Raw genomic sequence first — 21,697 nt, forward strand, 5'->3', positions numbered from 1 at the left:
AACGCTGCAAGTGCAGTTGCTCCAGAGCTTATTAAATAAGGTAAAGCTACAATTTGCAACCACCACCCAATCACGTGCAAGAAGGGGGAGGGTGGGGAAACAGCATTTTTGCTTACACCTGATTGGTTGATGGAATTCAGCAGAGTTTCTTCTCATTAAGGCTGGGTTCGCACTGCAGACAGCCACAGATCGCAGCACGGGTCTGGTGCCATCCCTGTTCTCTGTTTCAGGGGCAAATCAGGGCCAAATCTTTGCCTGAATTTGGCCCTGAAAACTGAGCCAAAGACGCACAGCGATCCTGTGCAAGGCTCTCCGCAGCCACCCCAGAGATATGTGAATCGGCTTCATAGAGAGCCGAAAATACTGAAATTGGGAAAAAATGTACTTTATAGGCACGTATAAAAAAAAAAAAAAGTATAAATTTTAATAGTTCACATAAAATTCATACATCTAGAGGACGGTAATTTATAAAAGAATACACAGTGTTTTTTTCCTGGAGGATATACCAAATCATATACTTCCTGCGGGGCAATGCTAAGAATATCAAAAAAATGGCGGCACGGAGGTGTATGCATTCCTCTTGGTTGTTCCCACAAGCCTCATAGATTATAAGGATTGCTTGCTCTACATGTGTTCGCGACCTGAACTGTCAGTTCTTCGGGAGCTTCAATGTTTCTAGTCAGAAGAACATACCGTATTCATCAGTGTATAACACGCACATTCATTTTAAGAGGGAAGTTTCAGGAAAAAAAAAAAAAAAAAAAAACTTACATTTTAAATAAGGAACTTTGAAGCAAAATAAGGGTCAGTGCCCATCTGCAGCCTCACCATTGCCATCAATGCAGCCTAATCAATGTCCATCTGCAGCCTCACAAGTTCCATCAATGAAGCCTCAACAATCCACATCAATGCAGCAGCCTCCCCATTGCCATCAATGCACTAGCCTCCCCATTGCCATCAATGCAGCAGCCTCCCCATTGCCATCAATGCACTAGCCTCCCCATTGCCATCAATGCACTAGCCTCCCCATTGCCATCAATGCACTAGCCTCCCCATTGCCATCAATGCAGCAGCCTCACCACTGCCTTCAATGCAGCAGCCTCACCACTGCCATCAATGCACTAGCCTCACCACTGCCCTCAATGCAGCAGCCTCACCACTGCCTTCAATGCAGCAGCCTCACCACTGCCTTCAATGCAGCAGCCTCACCACTGCCTTCAATGCAGCAGCCTCACCACTGCCTTCAATGCAGCAGCCTCACCACTGCCTTCAATGCAGCAGCCTCACCACTGCCTTCAATGCAGCAGCCTCACCACTGCCTTCAATGCAGCAGTCTCACCATTGCCATCAATGCACTAGCCTCCCAGTCGAAGTCACGTGACAGTGACGTAACGCGTAGGATAGGAGACGGATACCGGAAGTGACGTAGATGCACAAGCGGACCACTCGCTGCTGTTTTCATGTGTAAAAACCATTTTAAATCTGTGAGTAGCCTGTGTGCTTTTTAATAAACTATATGTTTTATTCAAAATACTGTACCATGGCCGGCTCCTTGTTTGTCTTCTGAGCATTCTCTCATAGTTACCATGGATATTGTGTGCCAGGATAGGACGAGTTGTGCGCTATTGGATTGTGTATTCCTCTCTCCCCATCCATCCCAGGAGTTAGTGTTCATGCTGTGTGACCTTACAGCTGTAAGGTAATTGTTTAGCTCATACACCGGTTGGCGAACACATTGGATGATTTGCACTGAACACTTGTTTTGGCGCAAATGAATGAAGTCTTTTTATTAGCAACTGGAGGACTTCTTATGTATTGATTGCTATATTTTTTTGCACTTTATGTGACACTTTTTTTTGCACTTTATTGGGATATATATCACAATATATATTTATATCCTATTATTTTTATTTGCACATTTTTTAAGTCTATTTATTCACTATTGCACTTTATATGATCGAACACTTTATACCTCTATAATATTGATTGTTGCTATCAGTAGTTATACACATAATTTCTTTTCCATTTGTTGATTTGATGATTGAGTATTTAGTGTTTTTTATTTTTTTTAAAGATATTTTGAAAATATTATTACTTATATATATTTAATTTATTTCACACCAGGGATTATTTTGAGATTGCTCTGGGCTTTATTCGCACGGCAGGAGCGCAGCACCATATTTATTTACATTTAATGCACTAGGCGTCACCGCTGCCATCAATGCAGCCTGATCAACGTCCATCTGCAGCCTCACAAGTGCCATCAATGAAGCCTCAACAATCCATACCAATGCAGCAGCCTCCCCATTGCTATCAATGCAGCAGCCTCCCCATTACCATCAATGCAGCAGCCTCCCCATTACCATCAATGCAGCAGCCTCCCCATTGCCATCAATGCAGCAGCCTCACCATTGCCATCAATGCAGCAGTCTCCCCATTGCCATCAATGCAGCAGCCTCCCCATTGCCATCAATGCAGCAGCCTCCCCATTGCCATCAATGCAGCAGCCTCCCCATTGCCATCAATGCAGCAGCCTCCCCATTGCCATCAATGCAGCAGCCTCACCACTGCCTTCAATGCAGCAGCCTCACCACTGCCTTCAATGCAGCAGCCTCACCACTGCCTTCAATGCAGCAGCCTGATCAGAGCCCACCTGTAGCCTAAAAGGGACACGGAAGGGGGCACGACGAGCACAGATTACATACAGTGAGAATCTCCTATGATAGACAGAACAGTGGTCCAATGGCAGCCCATGAGACGGGACTTCCTATTACACAGACCACCAAGTAAACAGGAGATTCTCACTGGTGGGTTTTTTTTCTACTACTTTTTTTTTTCTGGTGGGTTTTTCACCTTCCACTGGATCAACTGTGGGTATAGGATTGGGTATATGGGATTGTATGATATATATATATATATATATATATATATCTATATATATATATATATATATATATATATATATATATATATATATATATATATATATATATATTTTTTTTTTATGGTTGAACTAGATGGACTTGTGTTTTGTTTTTTCAACCTAACTATGTAGCCATGTTTAGATTCGCTCCCCAGCCTGAGAGACTGGCATCTGTAGTCGTTACTCTCAGGCCCTTTCGCAGGTTCTGATCCTGCAACCAGGCTTAAGCATGCCTGAGGAGATAAGCACATTGGATAATCCAGGGCTTTTCTTATTCTGTTTCAAGGCAACAAGATGTCTTGTTGTAAAAGGCCTGGAATGGAACTGGGCATAGGGCACTGCCTCGAAGGAGGATACCATCCTCCATAGAAGACTCATACAGAGCCAAATGGAGGGTTGTCTGGTGCCCCTAATCTGACGCACCTGATCCTTCAGGGTGGCAAGAATACTCTTGCTTGGACCGTGTTTAGAATCAGACCTAAATATCTAGACTTTGAGCTGGTCTGAAGGCTGACTTTTCGGTATTTATGATCCAGCCTAAGCTTTTCAAATACCTTACTGTGTTCTAGAGCCTGTACTAAGTGATCTCTGAGCAGGTGGTCGTCCAGATACCCAAGCACCAGGATCCCTCGTAAAAGACCCAGTACTGGTGCTATGGCCTTTGTGAACACCCGGGGAGCTGTAGCAAGCCCAAAGGGTGGAGCCACAAACTGAAAATGATGTTCCTCTACTGCAAAACGTAGGAACCTCCGATGAGGCTGAAATATAGGTACGTGTAAGCACGCATCCTTTATATCAATGGAGGCTAAAAAAGTCTCCCCTCTGGAGTGAGATTACTACTGAGCGGACAGACTCCATCCGAAAGAACTGTATCAATAGATACTTGTTCAGGGATCTTAAGTCCAAAATGGGCCTTGTGAGTAAAACCATGTGCCCCTTTCGGATATCGGAACCTCTACAATCACTCCTTGATGCACTAGATGATGTAGTGCCTGAAGCAATAGGGAACGAGAGAGGGGACGCTGGATCTTAGAAACCTCTGAGGGGGGAACCCCCCATAACTCCAGCTTGTAACTGTGAGAAATAATTGAGCTGACCCACACCTCCTGAATTGTTGTTTTCCAAATGTTCGTAAAGTGCAGCAGCCTTCCCCCCACCCGATGGAATGGGGGCATCCCCTCAAAAAGAGGACTTGGTGCTGGGTTCAGAAGAATTTTGGACCCAGGCCCTGTTGGCGGCGGAATCGCCCTGATGCTGAGACATTCGAGGAAGCAGTCCCTGGGTTTTTAAATGAGGGACATTTGGTGCTTTTCTTCATAGGAAGTCGAGAGCTGTTACCTCCAGAAATCTTTTGGATATATTTGTCCAAATGATCACCGAATAAACGTTCCCCGGGAAACCTGCCAATAACTTTTTACAAGGAAGCTCGGCAGACCAATTCTTAAACCATAAAAGTCTGCGCATATGTACAGACAAGACAGCAAGACGAGAAATCTTCTTTATTGAATCCTTGAAAGCATCAACAGCAAAACACAGCACTTGAGAAATATCTGTCTTACATTCAGGCAGATCATCCTCCTGGTTAGGCCTATCCGGACGTTTTTACCTGACCCTTTACGGACTGGCAAATACCAATTGCTGCAACAGCTGGCTGAATAGCTGAACTGGCCAAAGAAAAGGAAGCCTTAAATAATAACTCCAATTTCTTGTCAACAGGGTCTTTCAAGCCCTGTGCGTTATCTACCAGACAAGTTAAGTTCTTGTTTAAGGAAGAGACTGCTGCATCTACGGCTGGCATGCTCCATTTTGAAACAACCTTTTCATCCATGGGATATAAAAGGGAAAACCTTTTAGCAGGCAAAAAAGTCCTGCCAGGATGTTCCCAGCATACACCGCCTGTTCCAACAGGGGTGTAACGGGAAAGTCTGTGTGACCTGAAAAGGTTTCAGAGATCCCATAGAGGACCAGGGGGCTCAGTCACCTCTGCAAGAGGCAAACTCTGATTTCTCTGTGGCTGTCCTGCAGCGGTCAGATTTGCTCCTCTGCCCTGTCACCCGCTGTTTGTTTTGCTGGGCAACCACAGAGGGATCAAACTACAAAACAAATTCCCCCCAGTGCTACTCCGACCCCCCCCCCCCTCCTACTTTTCTGATGCTCAGGTGCCCTGCAGCTGCTAGCCGGCTCTCCCACCCCCCCCCCCCCCCCCTCCTGCCGGATTTTCATGCTGCATGATAGGCACAGAGGGATACCTTCTTTTTTTTTTTAAACCACCCCCGCGCTGCTCCGACACCCTCACCCCACCTCAACCTCCCCGATGTCCGGGCAACCCCCTCCATGCTGCTCCATGGGCGGGGGGGGGTGTTTGTCAGGCAGCAAAAACGCAGCTTACCAGCGCATTTTTTCCACCCCCAACCGCAAGTCTAAACAAAACCATTGGGGAGATTATGTGTAAAGATTGAAAGACCTTTCCAACTGGTCAATCATATTTTTTTAGTCCTAGCAGATGGAAGGACAGAAACATTTTATCCACGTGAAAATGACTTACCGTATTTTCCGGCGTATAAGACGACCTTTTACACTTAAAAAAGCTGAGCAAAAAAGGAGGGGTCATCTGCTGGGATGCCTTCTGGATGTCCGGTAATACTGTATGTGGCTTCGGCTACATACAGTATATACCACTGAGCCAATCCCAGTGAGCGATGTATTCAAATGAATACAGAGCCTGCTCGGATTGCAGTAGCAATCTCTGCCAATCCGAGCAGGCTACACACAGTAGCCTGCTCCGATTGGCTTTGAGAGTCAGAGAGGCGCGGGCTGATGATGTTACAGCCTCCGCCAATCCCAGCAGGCTTTGTATTCATTAATAGAATACATTGCTCGCCATGATTGGCTCCAGCACCAGCAAGAAGGAAGAAGGAAATGGCTCCAGCAAGAACGAAGAAGAGGGATATGAAGCGTCGGAAGCCTCGGAATGGGGGGTCGTCTTAAACGGTGAGTACGGGCAAAACATTTTAAAAACCTGTACAGTTAGGGGGTCATCTTATATGCCGGGTCGTCTTATACACCGGCAAATACGGTACTCATTTTAATCCATCCATCCTCCTTGCCAAAGTTTTGTAAGGCCTTGGTGGATGATTGGTGATTGCTCTTGGGTGAAATTTACCACTTAGTCCTAAGCCATTTTTGCCTACTGTTTTTTTTTTTTATTATTAAATCCCACACCTTGATAGAAGCGTCAGTTGAGGGAGGTAAAATAACCCATGTGCTATAAATCAATTCCGGGGTCCTGTACGATAGGTGCCCCCTGCACCTTGGAATGCATTTTACAATGTGTATAAAGATTTGATTTTCTGTCAGCCATGCACTTTCCCCACTTGCACTTCCACACTGCATAAGGCAATACGCCAAGCCAAAATGCTGTGCGCCAATCAGATTTTTGCATTCACATCAATTATAATTTCCCATTGGCTTCTTTGGGTTACTTCAACTTGAAAATTCCTTTTCTACTTATAAAATAAAGAGAACATTGTCAGTGTATTAACATGGACCCCGATGCCTGACACACAGTTTCCAGTAATTCCTCATAGCGTGTCTGTCTTAAAAAGGTCTTCTCATAGTGACATGAAATACAACGGCAGCTACTTCGGTAATATGGAAAGAAGTGACCTCAGCTTTCACTCTATATGAACAGAGATGAAAGATTATACAAACATATATCATCAGTAATTGAGTTCCATCTGTGCATTAGGGGGTGATGATTTCATAGATGATAAACAGATGCCTATCTGCGAAATGTTGCAAACACAGCTTTAAGCTTAAGGTATATTCATCATTCTAATCAAGGGTTTGTGAATCCCATAGTAGAAAAGCTCTAAATAGCTCTGTTACAATGTTGCAAGTATTTGTAGAAGGTCCCCTGCTAAGTTTCTGGACAATTCTAACCAAATTCTAATGACCAAAACACATACAATAAAAAATAGGATTTTTCCTACAGCTTATCTCTAAAATCCTTTTTTCTTGGCATACATCACAGGACACAGAGCTGCCATAATAACTAACTGGGTTATACGCCACCTATAGGTGAATGGACACTGGCACACCAAAAAGACAGGAAGTCCTCCCACATATAACCTTTCCTACACAGGAAGTACATACCTCAGTTTTGTAGCAAGCAATAATCTTCCCAGACCAGAGGGGAGGGACCTCTGTGTCCTGTGATGTACTCCAAGATAGGGATTTTTACAGGTAAGCTGTAGGAAAAATCCTATTTTCTTTATCGTACACCACGGGTCACAGAGCAGCCATAATAACTAACTGGGACATGCCAAAGCAATGCTTCTGAGGGGAGGGAGACACCCTCACAGAAACAGCCACCAGAGAAGGACCTACTCTGCTATTGGTAACACGCTGAGGAAAAAGGCAGTATCCTCTACATTATTAACATCCACATGGTAAAAATCTTGTAGATGTATAAACCAAAGACCAAATAGCTGTCTAGCGGAAAATTGCATTTTGGCAATTAAACCATAGGCATCAACGATAGACTAGCAGAACCACTGCTAAATATTTGACCTGGAAGCCACCTGCCCTTCCTGGGCTCTTCTGGCAGCACAAACCAGGATTCCTGACCTGTGCCAACAACTCAAGTAGATCCTGAGAGCATGAACTACCCCTAGAGTATGTAGCGTTCTCTCCTGCAACTGTGGATTAGGAGACAAATAAAAAGGCAAAACACTGCCAGGAATGAAGCCATCATTGCCAGGAATGCAGCCCCACAATTGCAATTGCCAGGAATGCAGTCACCATTGCCATCAGTGCAGCCACGGAGGGGGGCCAGGCGAGCGCCAAAGATATCCTACAGGAAAATTTCCTGTTTACACAACGGCCTCTTTAAGAGAAAGTCCCGCCTCCTTTGATGGACAGAACAGTCGTCCAATGGCAGAGACGGGACTTCCTATTACAGAGGCTGCCGTTTAAACAGGAAATTCTCCTCCTGTGTGCACGGCGCTCGTCCCGCCTCCTCCTTCCGAGGCTGCCGGACTATATATCTTTTGTGGCCCCAGTGCTGAGATCACCAGGGGCCACAAAAGATATATATGTTTAAATAACCACGCGGGCTATTCAAAACCGAACCGCGGGCCGGAATTTGGATATGCCTGCCATAAAGGGATTCCCAAACATGCCCATTGCAGGATCCTTGCTGTTTCTCACATACAAAAAGACTGAAATAATGTCAATACCATTAATTTGTTTACAGCAACCAGATTCAAACCTGCCTTAGAATTTTGAAACCAATTGTTTTTATTTCAAGCAAAAAGATGAATTCTCCCAGATGTTGCCGAGCCTCAAAATAAAAAAGCCTTAAGACAACTACTTAGCTTCTCTTCATTATTTTCACAGCTTTTCAACACTCAAGCTGACAGAAAATGACCTGAACTGGGTCAGTTTGTGGCGACCACCAAATGCTTCATACCTGGTTGAATCGTCTTGTGAAGGCCACGACGTTCGGGGCAAGGCTGTGTTTCTCCTTTTTGTTCCATCCGCAGCTGCCAAGCTCCTAGAAACAGAACACAAGTCGTGTCAGTTTACCTGTCCTGGGTTTTGTGAGAAAAAAAAAAAAAAAACATTTAAGATTACCATTAAAGATTAATTTCAGGATTAAGCACAGCTTGAACAACTCAAAAAAGAAAAAACTAGACCACTTAAAGGGGGAGTAAACCCAGTTTCAAAAAACACTTACATTCCCCGGCATGCCGGAAATGCTAACACTCACATTGGTTGTGCTCTCAACCAAACTTTCAAACCATCCAATGGCTGGTGTCATAACTGATCACATGTGCAGCATTATGGCAGTTGAAGAATCATTAGAGGTCAAGATGGCGGCTTCCACTTTAAGGCCGGGTTCACACTGCTGCGGGGGGAGATCCGGATGTGATTCGCACCGCACTGCAGTGCAAATCACATCCGATCTCCGTAGCGATGCGAGTACAGCCATACAGATAGTATACAGATAGTATACAGATAGTATGGCTGAATTCGCATCGCTCCCGCAGCAAACTCGCACGGGACCCTTTTTTTGGTCCGCAACAGAATCGGATCGCATGGGTGTTCACACCATGCGATCCGATTCCTGTGCGAGTCTGCAGATCGCACTGCGATATGCGGACGGATCTGGGGGTGTCATTAACTTTTCATTGACACTCCCAGCAGTTCGCATAGGGCAGTGTGAACTGCCGGCGGGAGTCATGCGATGCGGGAAAACGACACGGATTCGCGGCGTTCCCACATCGCTGTGGTGTGAACCCAGCCTTAAGGCAAACAATGTTTGTCAGTTTTTTTAAATATGACATCACTATAGTTTTACCAAACAAAAAACTGGACTCCAATTTGTCCACATATTCTTGTGTTCAGGGCTGCTCAGAGCGTGGCTTCCATATACATTTGTGGTGATCCTGTCTAGTAGCTAAGGCCTTTTAATGGCTATAGGTGCAGATGTGTGGGGGGTGTATTAAGAATTAATGGCACCCCTGCGAATCTGCTGAAGTGCAGCGCGCTTCTCTGCGGATCAGGAACACATGTAATTTTGCACATAACCCCGCCACGCAGATGTGAACCTACCCTAAGAAGAGAGGGGGGCGGGGATGTGAAGAATTTGAGTCACTGCACAAGCATACGATTCAGACTTCGGAACCTCTATACGGAAAATCTCATGATCGTGCTGTTTATTCAGACTTGATGTTTTGATCTGTGTCAGGGCTGGCTTAGCCCTTCCTCCTCTGGGCTGGCCGCTCAGCTGTCGGCTAATTTCCAGCTCTCTTCTCTTTCCACAGTTGCCAGCTGTTCCCGATGATGCTCGTCTCACCTGCCTATTTAAAGCCTTCCAGCTCACATCACTAGGAACCATCTCCTGCTGTTTGTTTCAAGACTGGCTTGCTGACATCCCTCCTGGCTTCTATCCTGCTTGCAGTTGCTCTCCTTGGATCCCTGACGTCTGGACTGGCCGATTACCCGATCTGGTTTATGAACTTTGGACTGGCTGACTACCTGATCTGGCTACTGGACTCTGGCTATGCTTGACTACGCTTTTTCTATTTACCTTTTTATTTTTATTAATAAACAAGTGTGATTTGATTGTACTTCTGTCTCTGTCTGTTTCATGGTTCCTGACAATCTGCTTATTGTTTCATGACTTGCAACAATTTTACCTGGCTCATTGATACCTACTCTACCTTGCAGGCTACAAGATTTGTTTTATTAACCACTTCAACACAGGGCACTTTCCTCCCTTCCTGCCCATGACAATTTTAAGCTTTCAGTGCTGTCACACTTTGAATGACAATTGCGATGCGATGCCATGCAACACAGTACCCAAACTAAACATTTTTATTATTTTCTTCCCACAAATAGAGCTTTCTTTTGTTGGTATTTGATCACCACTGGGGTTTTTTGTGTTTTGTTTTTTTTAAACTAAAAAAAAAAATACATTTTTGAAAAAAAAATAAGTTTTTCTTTGTTTCTGTTTTTTTTTCTGCTTCACTGACATGCACTGATTTGGCTGCACTAACAAACACTGATGAGACAGCACTGATGAGGAGGCACTAGTATGTAGAATTGATGGGCACTTATAGGCGGCACTGATGGGCACCAATAGGTGGAACTGATGGGCACTAATAGACGGCACTGATGGGTGGCACCGATGGCCACTAATAGGCAGCACTGATGAGGAGGTACCGACAGTCATTACTGATGGGCACTGATTGGCATCTGTGAAGGGCACTGACAGGCATTATGGATGGGTACTGATTGCCATTTTTGTAGGCAACGATTGGAATTTTGGTGGGCACTGATTGGCATTGTGGTGGGCACTTCTAAAGGGGGCTGCGCTGATAATCAATGCGTTGGTTATCAGCGCACACCGTCCCCTCTGACAGGAGAGCTGCCAATCGGGACAGGAGAGCTGCCAATCGGCTCTGCCCATCAGCGCGAACCGAGCAAAGCCGATTACCAGCACTTCATGGTTACTGCTATGAACAGCTGTGATTGGTCACAGCTGATCACATGGTAAACAGCCTACATCATAGGATCTTTACCACGATCGGAGATGCCATGTGTCAGAGTGACATACCGCACTACCGATTGGCGCGGATTATCTTGCTGGACGTCATATGACTACCAGTCAGGATAACGGAGCCACATTGCGGACATCAATCCACATTAGGGTGGGCGGGAAGTGGTCAATATGTTATTCATACTTTTGGATATTTTTTCACTCTCCGTAGCTATGTTCCAGCTGTCTAACATCTTGGCAATTCGAAAAAGCCATTTTATGCTTTATTTTTTTTTTCAATAAAAATCTATCGAAAGTGAAACTCTTATAGAAAAAGTGTGGATTTCTCACCACTTTCAGTATTAGAGACTGTGGTTACCAGGACATACATAGGGGGTAAATCTCCACAGGGTGAACACAAAAAGCATTTAAAAGAGGGGGGGGGGGTGAAACCCTTCCAAATTCTATTCAAAACTAAAAGAAAGGTAGAAAAGACCTTCCCTCATCTATGCAACATCTGCAAATTTCCTTACCGGTCTTCTTTTAGATTTGGTATCTTCAGCCATCTTGATTGGCCAGACTGGGATGAAGTAACTCCCACATGGGCACAGGAGTCAATTTAACCTGGCACCAAGGCATGCCAAGATAGTATACGCATGCACAGCTCACACTACATTCTACAGTTTTCGTAAGCAGGCAGGTAGGCTTTACTGAAGAAAAAAAAAAAGTGGGCTGCGCTAAAAGAATGTGAGATATTCAATCAGTGAAGAAATACTAAAAAAATAAAATTAATTAATAATTTCCCCAATCATATAAAGAAATATATTTTTTTATTATTACTTGTTTTCCATCATCAACACGTTTTTAGCCATTTAAATAAGTTATCTAGCACAATATATGCATGAATTGTTTTTTGCACATTTTTCCTTTGCAATATTGGGGAGAATATATATATATATATATATATATATATATATATATATATTGTGAGGGGGTTAGCTCGGCAGTGGGTGTGTGTGACCCCCTGGATGGGTTCACAACACAAAATTAGGCACAGCAGACAGCGTTGTAGGTGCAAAAAAACAAAAGATGCAGTTTATTTATGCTACATGCAGTGAAACATATAACAGCCAAACCAAAATAAAACATGAAAATAAATCCTGGTCAGCTTGACCTCTAATTACACACTTAGACTCCCTGTCTAACAACTGAGTGCAGCCTTGTGCAGCACCAGTCCCTGTCTCTGTTGTAGGGGTTTGCCACACAGGCGTTAACTCACCGCACAGAACAGGTATCACACTCCCCAGTCTATACAACACAAAACTGATTCCAGGATGGAGCATCTCCCTATGCATGCTGGGGTTTTTTGTAGAGGCCTTAATGAGCCCACTTACTACAGCTGGGCTCATTAACTCTTCCCCTCTAATTGTAAAAGTCTGCATAAAGCCTGAATCTAGGGCACACATATTTCCCATCCTGGATACAACCAGGTGACTTTACCTGCGTGCTGCCACAATATATATATATATATATATATATATATATATATATATATATATATATATATATATATATATATATATAATTGTTTTTTGCACATATTTCTTTATATGATTGGGGAAATTATCAATTAATTTCATTTTTTTTAGTATTTCTTCCCTGACTGAATATCTCACAAACTCTTTTAGCGCAGCCCACTTTCTTTTTTTTTTTTCTGTGAATGTAGTATAACATTTGGGCATTGCAGCTTTTTTTTTTTTTTTTTTTTTTTTTTGATTAGGTAAGCGCGTTTTTTTTTCCTTTTTTCCATAGGTAGGCTTTACTACCTGCAAGTTTTTTTTTTTTTTATAAGTTAGGTTTCCGCTCTAAGAACCCATTAGGTCCCATTTACCACTTTGCACTACATGTGTTGCTGCATTACGGTGCCCTTAATTGTGAATAGCACCCCAACAGACTGATGTTAAGTGTTTGCGATTGGCCTGCCTTAATGCAACACGTTAATGTGGATTAATGCACTGCAAAATGTAAATGGGCCTTCAGTCTTGCATCAGGTGTTAATAATGCTTCAAGGCTAGTGAGCATTGCTGGCCTTTGTATAATCATGCAACAATTAAATATACATCACAGGAAATTTGGGAAGACCTCGCAAAACTGACCTTTATTTTTCTTACTAAGAAGATTTAGTGAGTTAAAACTAGTTTCTTCATTCTTTCTGTGCATATTGTTGATTTGGCTTTTTGTCAGGAATGGACCAATGGTACACAACTATAACGCAAAAACCTGTCATGTTTTAATTTGATATTTTTCTGCTTTAAGGGTTGAAGGATCTGTAAACATCTCTTATGTCCCCTAGCAAGGCTTTAGCAAACACAGAATGAACTATTAGGAAAGTAAATTATCCTGGTCCTTTATTACGGATTATTGCCAGAAGAAGCATTATGAATTCACAGTGCGGCTTTTCAAGTTACTACCCCCCAATCCACCCTGTTATAAAAATAAGTCACTCAACTCAATAGGTTTTCTTTTTAATGGAGTGTGGAAGACTCAATGCCAACTAAGCATTGAAACAGACAACCCCCAAGGGGCTGCAGTAAAAATATTTTAGCGATTTAAAAACACAAGCTAAAGAGAAAAAAAAAAGAAAAGAGTAAATGCTTGTGAGGTTTTTCTGTTTTATGGGATTTTAACTTTTCAAGTGGAGCTAAATCACAACAGTAGTTGACATGGAATAGTACAGGAAACATCCACTGGAAGCATTATGATGCCATGGATTTAATTGTTCTTTTGTTATAACTTTCAGGAATTCAGGTAGCAAGATCTTCCTGCCACAGGCCCCAGCTCCACACAGCTGCATTCACCATGACTTTAAATGCACAGTCAAATGCTGGCAAGGGGTCTGCCGTCAGCATGGAGTCTGTACCTATCATTGGCATGTTGCAAGGACTCCTGGACTTGTACTCAAGTGGAGCAGAGACCAATGGGATGCTCTAACGCAGGAATGCTCAGAGGAGCAAATGAGTCAGGCAACATGGATGGTTGGAAATTCTAGTTCATCATTAACGGGGACAATCGGGAAGCAGATTTCATGGCACTGTTTTAAGCAGACTTCGCCCAAGGTAAGAGGTCCGACCAGGTCTTATGATGGTCAGAAATATAGCAACATAGAAACTGCTCCAAGGACTGGTTGGCTCGCTCTGCGGCACCATTAGACTGCGGGTGATGCGCAGCGGAGAAAGAAAGCTGAATTCCCAACTGTGCACAAAAGGCTTGCTAGAACCGGGACACAAACTGACTACCCCTGTCCGAGATGATCACCTTGGGTAGCCCATGTAAGTGAAAGATCTCCCGAGCAAAAGCGGAAGCCAGTACCTTAGATGTGGGCAACTTCTTAAGTGTAATACAATGAGACATTTTCGAGAACCAGTCAACGACCATAAGGATAACAGTGTTGCCCTGAGAATTTGGTAACTCCACAATGAAATCCAGACAGGTGGGTCCAAAGCCTCTTTCCATTGGGTATATCTGAGCAGCAAGAATTTTGTCACCCAAAGGAGAAATGAGACTGGTGTGAACCGTTTCAAGAATACGAGCAGAAAATCACAGGAACCGATTCCGATACCCTTCGACGGATCCTTTACCCTGGGCTGCCCCAATTGTGAGATGACAGCACTGGGTCATGTAGAACTGATACTCCACTGCAGATGATATTTGGTCTGCTGGGGATTATACCCTATGCTCCCCCTTTTTTTTTCCTCCTTTTTATTGCTGCCTGTTATTCTTGGTGAGAGTACCCGCTCTGTAGCTTGAGAGGGTCCTTTACATCAGTGGTCATCAACCCTGTCCTCAGGGCCCACTAACAGGTCAGGTTTTATATATTACCTTGAGGAGATGCAGACTAGAATACTGCAATCACTGAGCAGCAAATGATATCACCTGTGATTTCAGTTATCTTGAAAACCTGGCCTGTTTATGGGACAGGGTTGATGACCACTGTTCACATAATGTGCTGGATGTCTCCACTCAAGTTATGGGAACATCTTGCCCATTGCAGGCTGTGACCTCCATGTTTCAAGTTGAATCCCAGCAGCCATGGGCCTCAGGGTTTTTCGCCCAGGACCCACCCATATGTACTTGGGTGCTCCTGGGTGTAACACCGGCTTTGGTTAAAAGTCACATTACTATGGTTAAGAGGTTGTTCCATTCCTTTTTTTGGGTTGTTCCTGTCAATATTTGCTTAATATGCTTTGTGCCTACATTTTTATGTATTAATGACAAGTTTACTTTAGAAATATGCCGAGTGGTTCCCGACGGGCCACTGCTCCCCTACATGTGCCGGACCTTGGCCCGGGTGACAGTCCTGGCCAATCTCCGACCTCTCAGTGTGCCTTTTGCCCCACTACCAATCGCAACTCTATTGTTTGGATTATTTTTCCTCAGAGTAACACTCGGCCACTTTATACCTTTAAACAAGATCTTTTCTTCTTGCTTTATACTTGACTCACTTTTCCTTTCATTCTTTCTCCCCCTGAGTCCACTGGGTTTGTGCTCAGAGGAGCCGATTCTAGACGTTTGTCATATTCACTATGACGCTAAACTGGTAGTCCCTGAATGTTCAGGGCACGAACTCCCCTCACAAAAGGGTAAACGTTTTTAAGTATCACAAGAAGCAGCAGATATATATATATATATATATATATATATATATATATATATAGCTTGTTTACATGAAACCGACTTTTCAACTTCCTCGTGCCCTAAATATTTTGAAGCCCAGCATCCTCAAGTTTTTTTGGCCAATGCTCCGACCAAACAAAAAGGGGTACTTTAGTTGCACCAAACAGATAGTGGATGCTGATGATAGGTACCTATCATAACAAGGTACTATCTAAGATACGGAGAGTATCATCATGACCTATTATGCTCCTAACTCTAACCTGGGCCCCTTTTTGATCGTCTGTAGCTTGTTGATATCCCACGCAAAAGGTACTCTACTCCTTGGGGGAGATTCAAACCTGGCCCTGAACCCGTCTTTGGATAAATATCCTTTGGAGCGAACTGCTCCCTCCCCCAACTCAAAAAAAATTGCTCACTCTCTACAATTCATGATCTGGTTCATCTCTGGAGAGAGTTTCATCATTACATAAGGGAAATAAGGAAATCAACTCACCCAAGATTCAAAAGATAGGGGTCCACCTTTTGTTTTCAAAGCTATCTTTTGAATCTTGAGTGAGTTGATTTCCTTATTTCCCTTATGTAATGATTTATATCCATTACCCAACTGATGTTTCGATTTTTCTATATATTATTTGTCTGATTGTTAATGGCCTTTATATCGTTTATTACATTTTATATAGATATCCTCCTGAAGAAGCGGGTGTTCCGCGAAACTAGTAGAGGAGACCCTGTACGCCACTAGAATTGAACTCTCTTTGAGTATCTGTAAACAACATTTATATTGGGGTGTATAATGATTCATATTTTAGGATGTTCTGTGTATTGCTTGTCCTTTTATGTATTTATTAAACATTAGTAAATCTTAAAACCATATTTTTTTTCTTCCTTGTCTGACTTTAAAGTACCAGTATAGTCCAAGCAACATTTTCCTTGGTTTGGGTCTGGTCTAGGAGGCTAGTGTGAACGGCTGCCCCAGTTCCCTTTATTTGCACTATACACCGGAAGGTTCTAGGTGTGCATCTGGGCAATGGAGCGTAAAGCAATGACATTACGGACTGTCCTAAAATGAGGAATAATCCTCTTATTTTTGAGATATGTAATGGAATGAGATATGAATACCTTCTGGTCTTATGCCGCGTACACACGTTCGTAATTCCCGGCTATGCCGCGTACACACGATCGGAATTCCGGCCAGAAAAAGACCGATGAGAGCTTTTCATCGGAACATGCGACCGTGTGTACGCTTCATTGGAATTTAGCTGTCCGAATTTCCGCCAGCCAAAAATTGATAGCGTGTTCTCAATTTTCCAGACGGAAAAACTATCGGAAATTAAGATCGTGTGTATGCAATTCCGACACACCAAAAATCACGCATGCTCAGATTCAACTACGAGACGGAAGCTATTGGCTACTGGCTATTGAACTTCCTTTTTCTAATCACGTCGTACGTGTTGTACGTCACCGCGTTATAAATGATCGGAATTTGATGTGACCGTGTGTAGGCAAGACAGCTTGAGCCAAATTCCGTCGGGAAAACCATCAGAGCTTTTTTCGTCGAGAATTCCGATCGTGTGTACGCGGCATAAGAAGAATTTACTGTTTTTTACATCACTTTTACTTTCCTCTGGAGAACAAGGAGAGATTCTATCACTGCAGAGCAAATATGGGCCGATTACATTTGTTGTGTAACCAGTTCCTAATAAAGCTGATGACTTCAACCTTTTCATTGCTCATTTTTGAGAGGAAACTCAATTGGAATTCTCAGTCGGTAAACACTAGAGAAGATTCCTCGTAGCTTTACACAGAGATGCTACAGAAAATCTTGTGTTTGTCTGTCAGTCTCCTACTTATTGAACTTGCCGTCTGGAAGGAAAGCAACGAAGACCACGACAAATATCCAATCTCCTGTCAACTGTGAAAAACACTCAGAGAGGTCTTGTCAACAGCACATTAACAATTACCCGACAAAACTGCATCTTAGATGAGGATGGGGGTCAAATAAAGGCATTGGTATCAGCTTCTGGACACCATCTTTAACCCCTTATTGGCCTCCAGCACAGATACATTTGCTGATCTGGTGTAGGTTCCTGCTAAATGTACGCATATATGTTTGCTAGCATGCATACACAGGTACATATTACTTAAACCTCTGCAGAAGTGGTAACAAGTACATAGTTACATAGTTCAGTACACCAGTCCATCCAGTTCAACCTGAGTGAGTGTCTACAATTGTCCCTATCCCTGTACATTGCACACTCACATCAGTCCCTACCCTCAAGGAGCCCACAATCCAAGGTCCCCATTCATATACTAGGGACAATTTTGGACAGAAGCCAATTAACCTACCTGCATGTCTTTGGATTGTGGGAGGAAACCGGAGTACCCGGAGGAAACCCACACAGGCACAGGGAGAACATGCAAACTCCAGGCAGGTAGTGTCGTGGTTGGGATTCGAACCAGTGACCCTTCTTACTGCTGGGATTGTGTGCCGCCCTCCAGTACATGCCCATCTGCCTACCAATCACGTACCCTGAACAATTCCTGTGACCGCCCTGTTTATTTTTAAAGCCATAAAATGCTTATGTTGGTAGAAATCCCCCCCCCCCCCCCCCCATGCGTTATTGCCAAAAACAAATTCAAAAGATTTCATTTTAAATATATTTCGAATTTTTCTAAACCATTTATTGATATTTTTACTCTGTATTCCAAAGGCAGTTTTTTTTCCCCCCATTTTGAACATGTGACCAGCAGCAGGGGTCTAGAAGCTCCTCCTGCTACTGTTTCCCCACAGACTGGGAAAGACCTGGGCCATGTGAAAGCTGTCATTTTTTTTTTAAGGAAAAATAGATTTTTATTAAAATAATTACAGTGCCATCATCTACATTTAGAGAAGGAATAATGTAAATAAACAGTGTGTGTTTAGATACACTTTAACCACTTGACATCCGAATGCCGGCCACAGCGCGTATCTGAATTCCTGGGAGACCGTCATATCACGGCCTCCCCTGTGCACGCTCCCTGCGCGTGCCCTACACGGTGTGCGCTGTGATCACCGAGTTACTGAGACACGGGTGATCACCGATCCAAGTAAGAGGCCGGTCCCGGCCCCTTAACATGTGATCAGCTGTCAGCCAATGACAGCTGATCACATGATCAAAACAAAAGCTCGGTGATCTTTTTTTTTTCTCCTCAGTCTGACAGCGGAGGAGAAAAAAGACGATCCCCGGCTCATCTTAACCACTTCAATACCGGGGGGGGGGGCACTTAAACACCTTCCTGCCCAGACCAATTTTGAGCTTTCAGCACTGTCGCACTTTGAATGACAATTGCGCGGTCATGCTACACTGTACCCAAATGAAATTTTTATCATTTTTCCCCATAAATAGAGCTTTCTTTTGGTGATATTTGATCACCTCTACGGTATTTATTTTTTGCTAAATAAAAAAATACATAACATTTTGAAACAAAACATGTTTTTTTTGTTTCAGTTTCAAAACTTTGTAAATAAGTACGTTTTCTCCTTCACTGATGGGCACTGATGGGCACTGATAAGGCGGCACTGATGGGCACTGATAAGGCGGCACTGATGGGCACTGATATGTGGCACTGATAGGCGGCACTGATAGGCACTGATAGGCGGCACTGATGGGTGGCACTGATGGGCAACACGGATGGGCACTGATAGGTGGCACAAATTGGCACTTATAGCTGGCACGGATTGGCATGGATGGGTGGTACAGATGGGCATGGATAGGCGGCACAGATGGGCATGGATAGGTGGCACAGGTGGGCACTGATAGGCGGCACAGGTGGGCACTGATAGGCGGCACAGGTGGGCACTGATAGGCGGCACAGGTGGGCACTGATAGGCGGCACAGGTGGGCACTGATAGGCGGCACAGGTGGGCACTGATAGACGGCACTGGTGGGCACTTATAGGCGGCACTGGTGGGCACTTATAGGCGGCACTGGTGGGCACTGATAGGCGGCTTTATATTATGTTATACTGTACTAATGAATGCCAATCAGTGCCAAACAATAATGCATGTCAATCAGTGATGCCCATTGTGGGCACTGATTGGCATCCATTATGGGCACTGATTGGCATCCATTGTGGGCACTGACTGGCATCCCTGGTGGTCTAGGTAAGATTACCTTGAGCTGGGCATCCCTGGTGGTCTGGTGGTGTCCCTGGTGGTCCAGAGTGGGCATCCTCTGGGGGGCTGTGCTGATAATCGTTCAGCACAGACCCCCCCCTCTCAGAGGAGCAGCCGATCGGCTCTCCTCTACTCACGTCTGACAGACGCGAGTGAGGAAAAGCCGATCACCGGCTTTTTCTATTTAAACTGTGATCAGCCGTGATTGGACACGGCTGATCACGTGGTAAAGAGTCTCCGTCGGGGACTCTTTACCGAGATCGTAGTTGCAGGGTGTCAGACTGGCACCCCGCAACAACCATCGCCGCGATGCCCGCCCCCGGGGGCGCGCAGCGGCTCAAAATCCTGATCACGTCATATGACGTCCGATCAGGATTTTGAAACCACTTTGCAGCCGTCAATTGTCTATAGGGCGGGTGGCAAGTGGTTAAAAGGACAAGGGTCCCGAAAAGGAAGAGGCAATTATACCTAATTTATGCCATCTGACAGTGCCCACAAGTGCCACCTAACAATGGCCACCAGTGGTACCAATCAGTGCCACCTAGATGTGCTGCCTATCAGAGTAACCGATCAGTGCCCATCACTGCCACCTATCGGTGCCGCCTCATCAGCGTACATCAATGACGGACAAAAATTACCAGTTTTAAAAAAAAATAAAAATTAAATTTGCCCTTTTTACATTTTCTTAACAAAAAATAAAAAAAAATCGCACAGGTGATCAAATACCACCAAAAGAAAGCTCTATTTGGGGGGGAAAAATGATAAAAATGTCACTTGGGTACAGTGTTGTATGACTGAGCAATTGTCATTCAAAGTGCATCAGGGCTGGAAGCTTAAAATAGGTCTGGATAGGATATGTGCCCAGTAAGTGGTTAAATGTTAGAGCTGCATGTTGAGAAGAAAAGGTTACATTCTGGGGGGTGTTCAGGCTATGGGATAGATATAGGGGATAGGTTTGCGTTCATAGTTAGGGTTTAGGATTAGCGGAAGCAGAATTAGCGTTATCCATTTGCAGCCCCAGGGGAATTTGGAAATTTTTCACATACATGTTTAAATCTAAATTTTTTGCTAGACAATTATTTAGAACCCCCAAAGATTATATATTTTCTGAAATCGGTGACCCTGAGCAGAGAATAAAACCGTGCTTGTTTGCAATTTTGTACATTGCACAATATTTGCGCAGCCATTTATCAAACACAAATTTCAGGGGGAAAATGCGCTTAAAGTGATACTAAACATAACACTGTTTAATTGACATTATTCCTTCTCTTCCTGTATGTGGATGATGGCACTGTCATTATTTTATTTAAAATAAAAAATTCTAAGTATCTTTTTTCCTAATTGATATACAGCCGTCACATGACTCTTTCCCAGACTGTCTGCAGGAAAAAATAAGCAGCAGGAGCTTCTAGTCAAATAAAAAACAAAACAAAAAAACAACCTTTGGAATACAGAATAAAAATAAATAATATCAATAAATGGTTTTAAATTGTCATACAAATATATATTTGAAATCATAGATTTATTATATTTTGGCAATAACATGGTGTGGGCGGATTTTTGCAGTCACAGGCTGTGTAACACCCTTCCACAGCCTGTGTTTTAGAATAAGAGGGAGGTGAAGTCTCCGTCCATTTACATGCAATATCCCAAAAATAAACCAAAATAGATGCAGCGCTAATACAAATATATGAATATAACAAATATTTTGTGAACAATAAGACACCTTTCTCACCACACCGCCCATAGCGTGGGCGGTAAAACGCCGCTATTTTTAGCAGCGTTTTACCGCCGGATTTGCGGCGCATTTCAGCCGCTAGCGGGGAGCTTTTACCCCCGCTAGCGGCCGAGAAAGGGTTAAAACCGCCGGCAATACGCCGCAATAGCGGCGTTTTTA

At 43.7% G+C, this 21,697-nt stretch overlaps 1 protein-coding gene across 5 annotated transcripts in view; it reads right to left on the reverse strand.

Annotated features, from left to right (window-relative positions):
* RALGPS1 (Ral GEF with PH domain and SH3 binding motif 1) overlaps positions 1-21,697 on the reverse strand; it is a 659,487-nt gene that overhangs the window by 457,540 nt on the left and 180,250 nt on the right. For all 5 annotated transcript variants that reach the window (XM_077484871.1, XM_077484870.1, XM_077484869.1 and 2 more), the window contains exon 6: positions 8,397-8,480. In XM_077484871.1, the coding sequence (XP_077340997.1) occupies positions 8,397-8,480 (84 nt within the window). The remainder of the gene's footprint in view (positions 1-8,396; positions 8,481-21,697) is intronic.

This window comes from Lithobates pipiens, unplaced genomic scaffold (genome assembly GCF_037356315.1).
Source record: "Lithobates pipiens isolate NorthernLeopardFrog02 unplaced genomic scaffold, aLitPip1_a1.2 Scaffold_166, whole genome shotgun sequence".
Taxonomy (NCBI): Eukaryota; Metazoa; Chordata; class Amphibia; order Anura; family Ranidae; genus Lithobates; species Lithobates pipiens.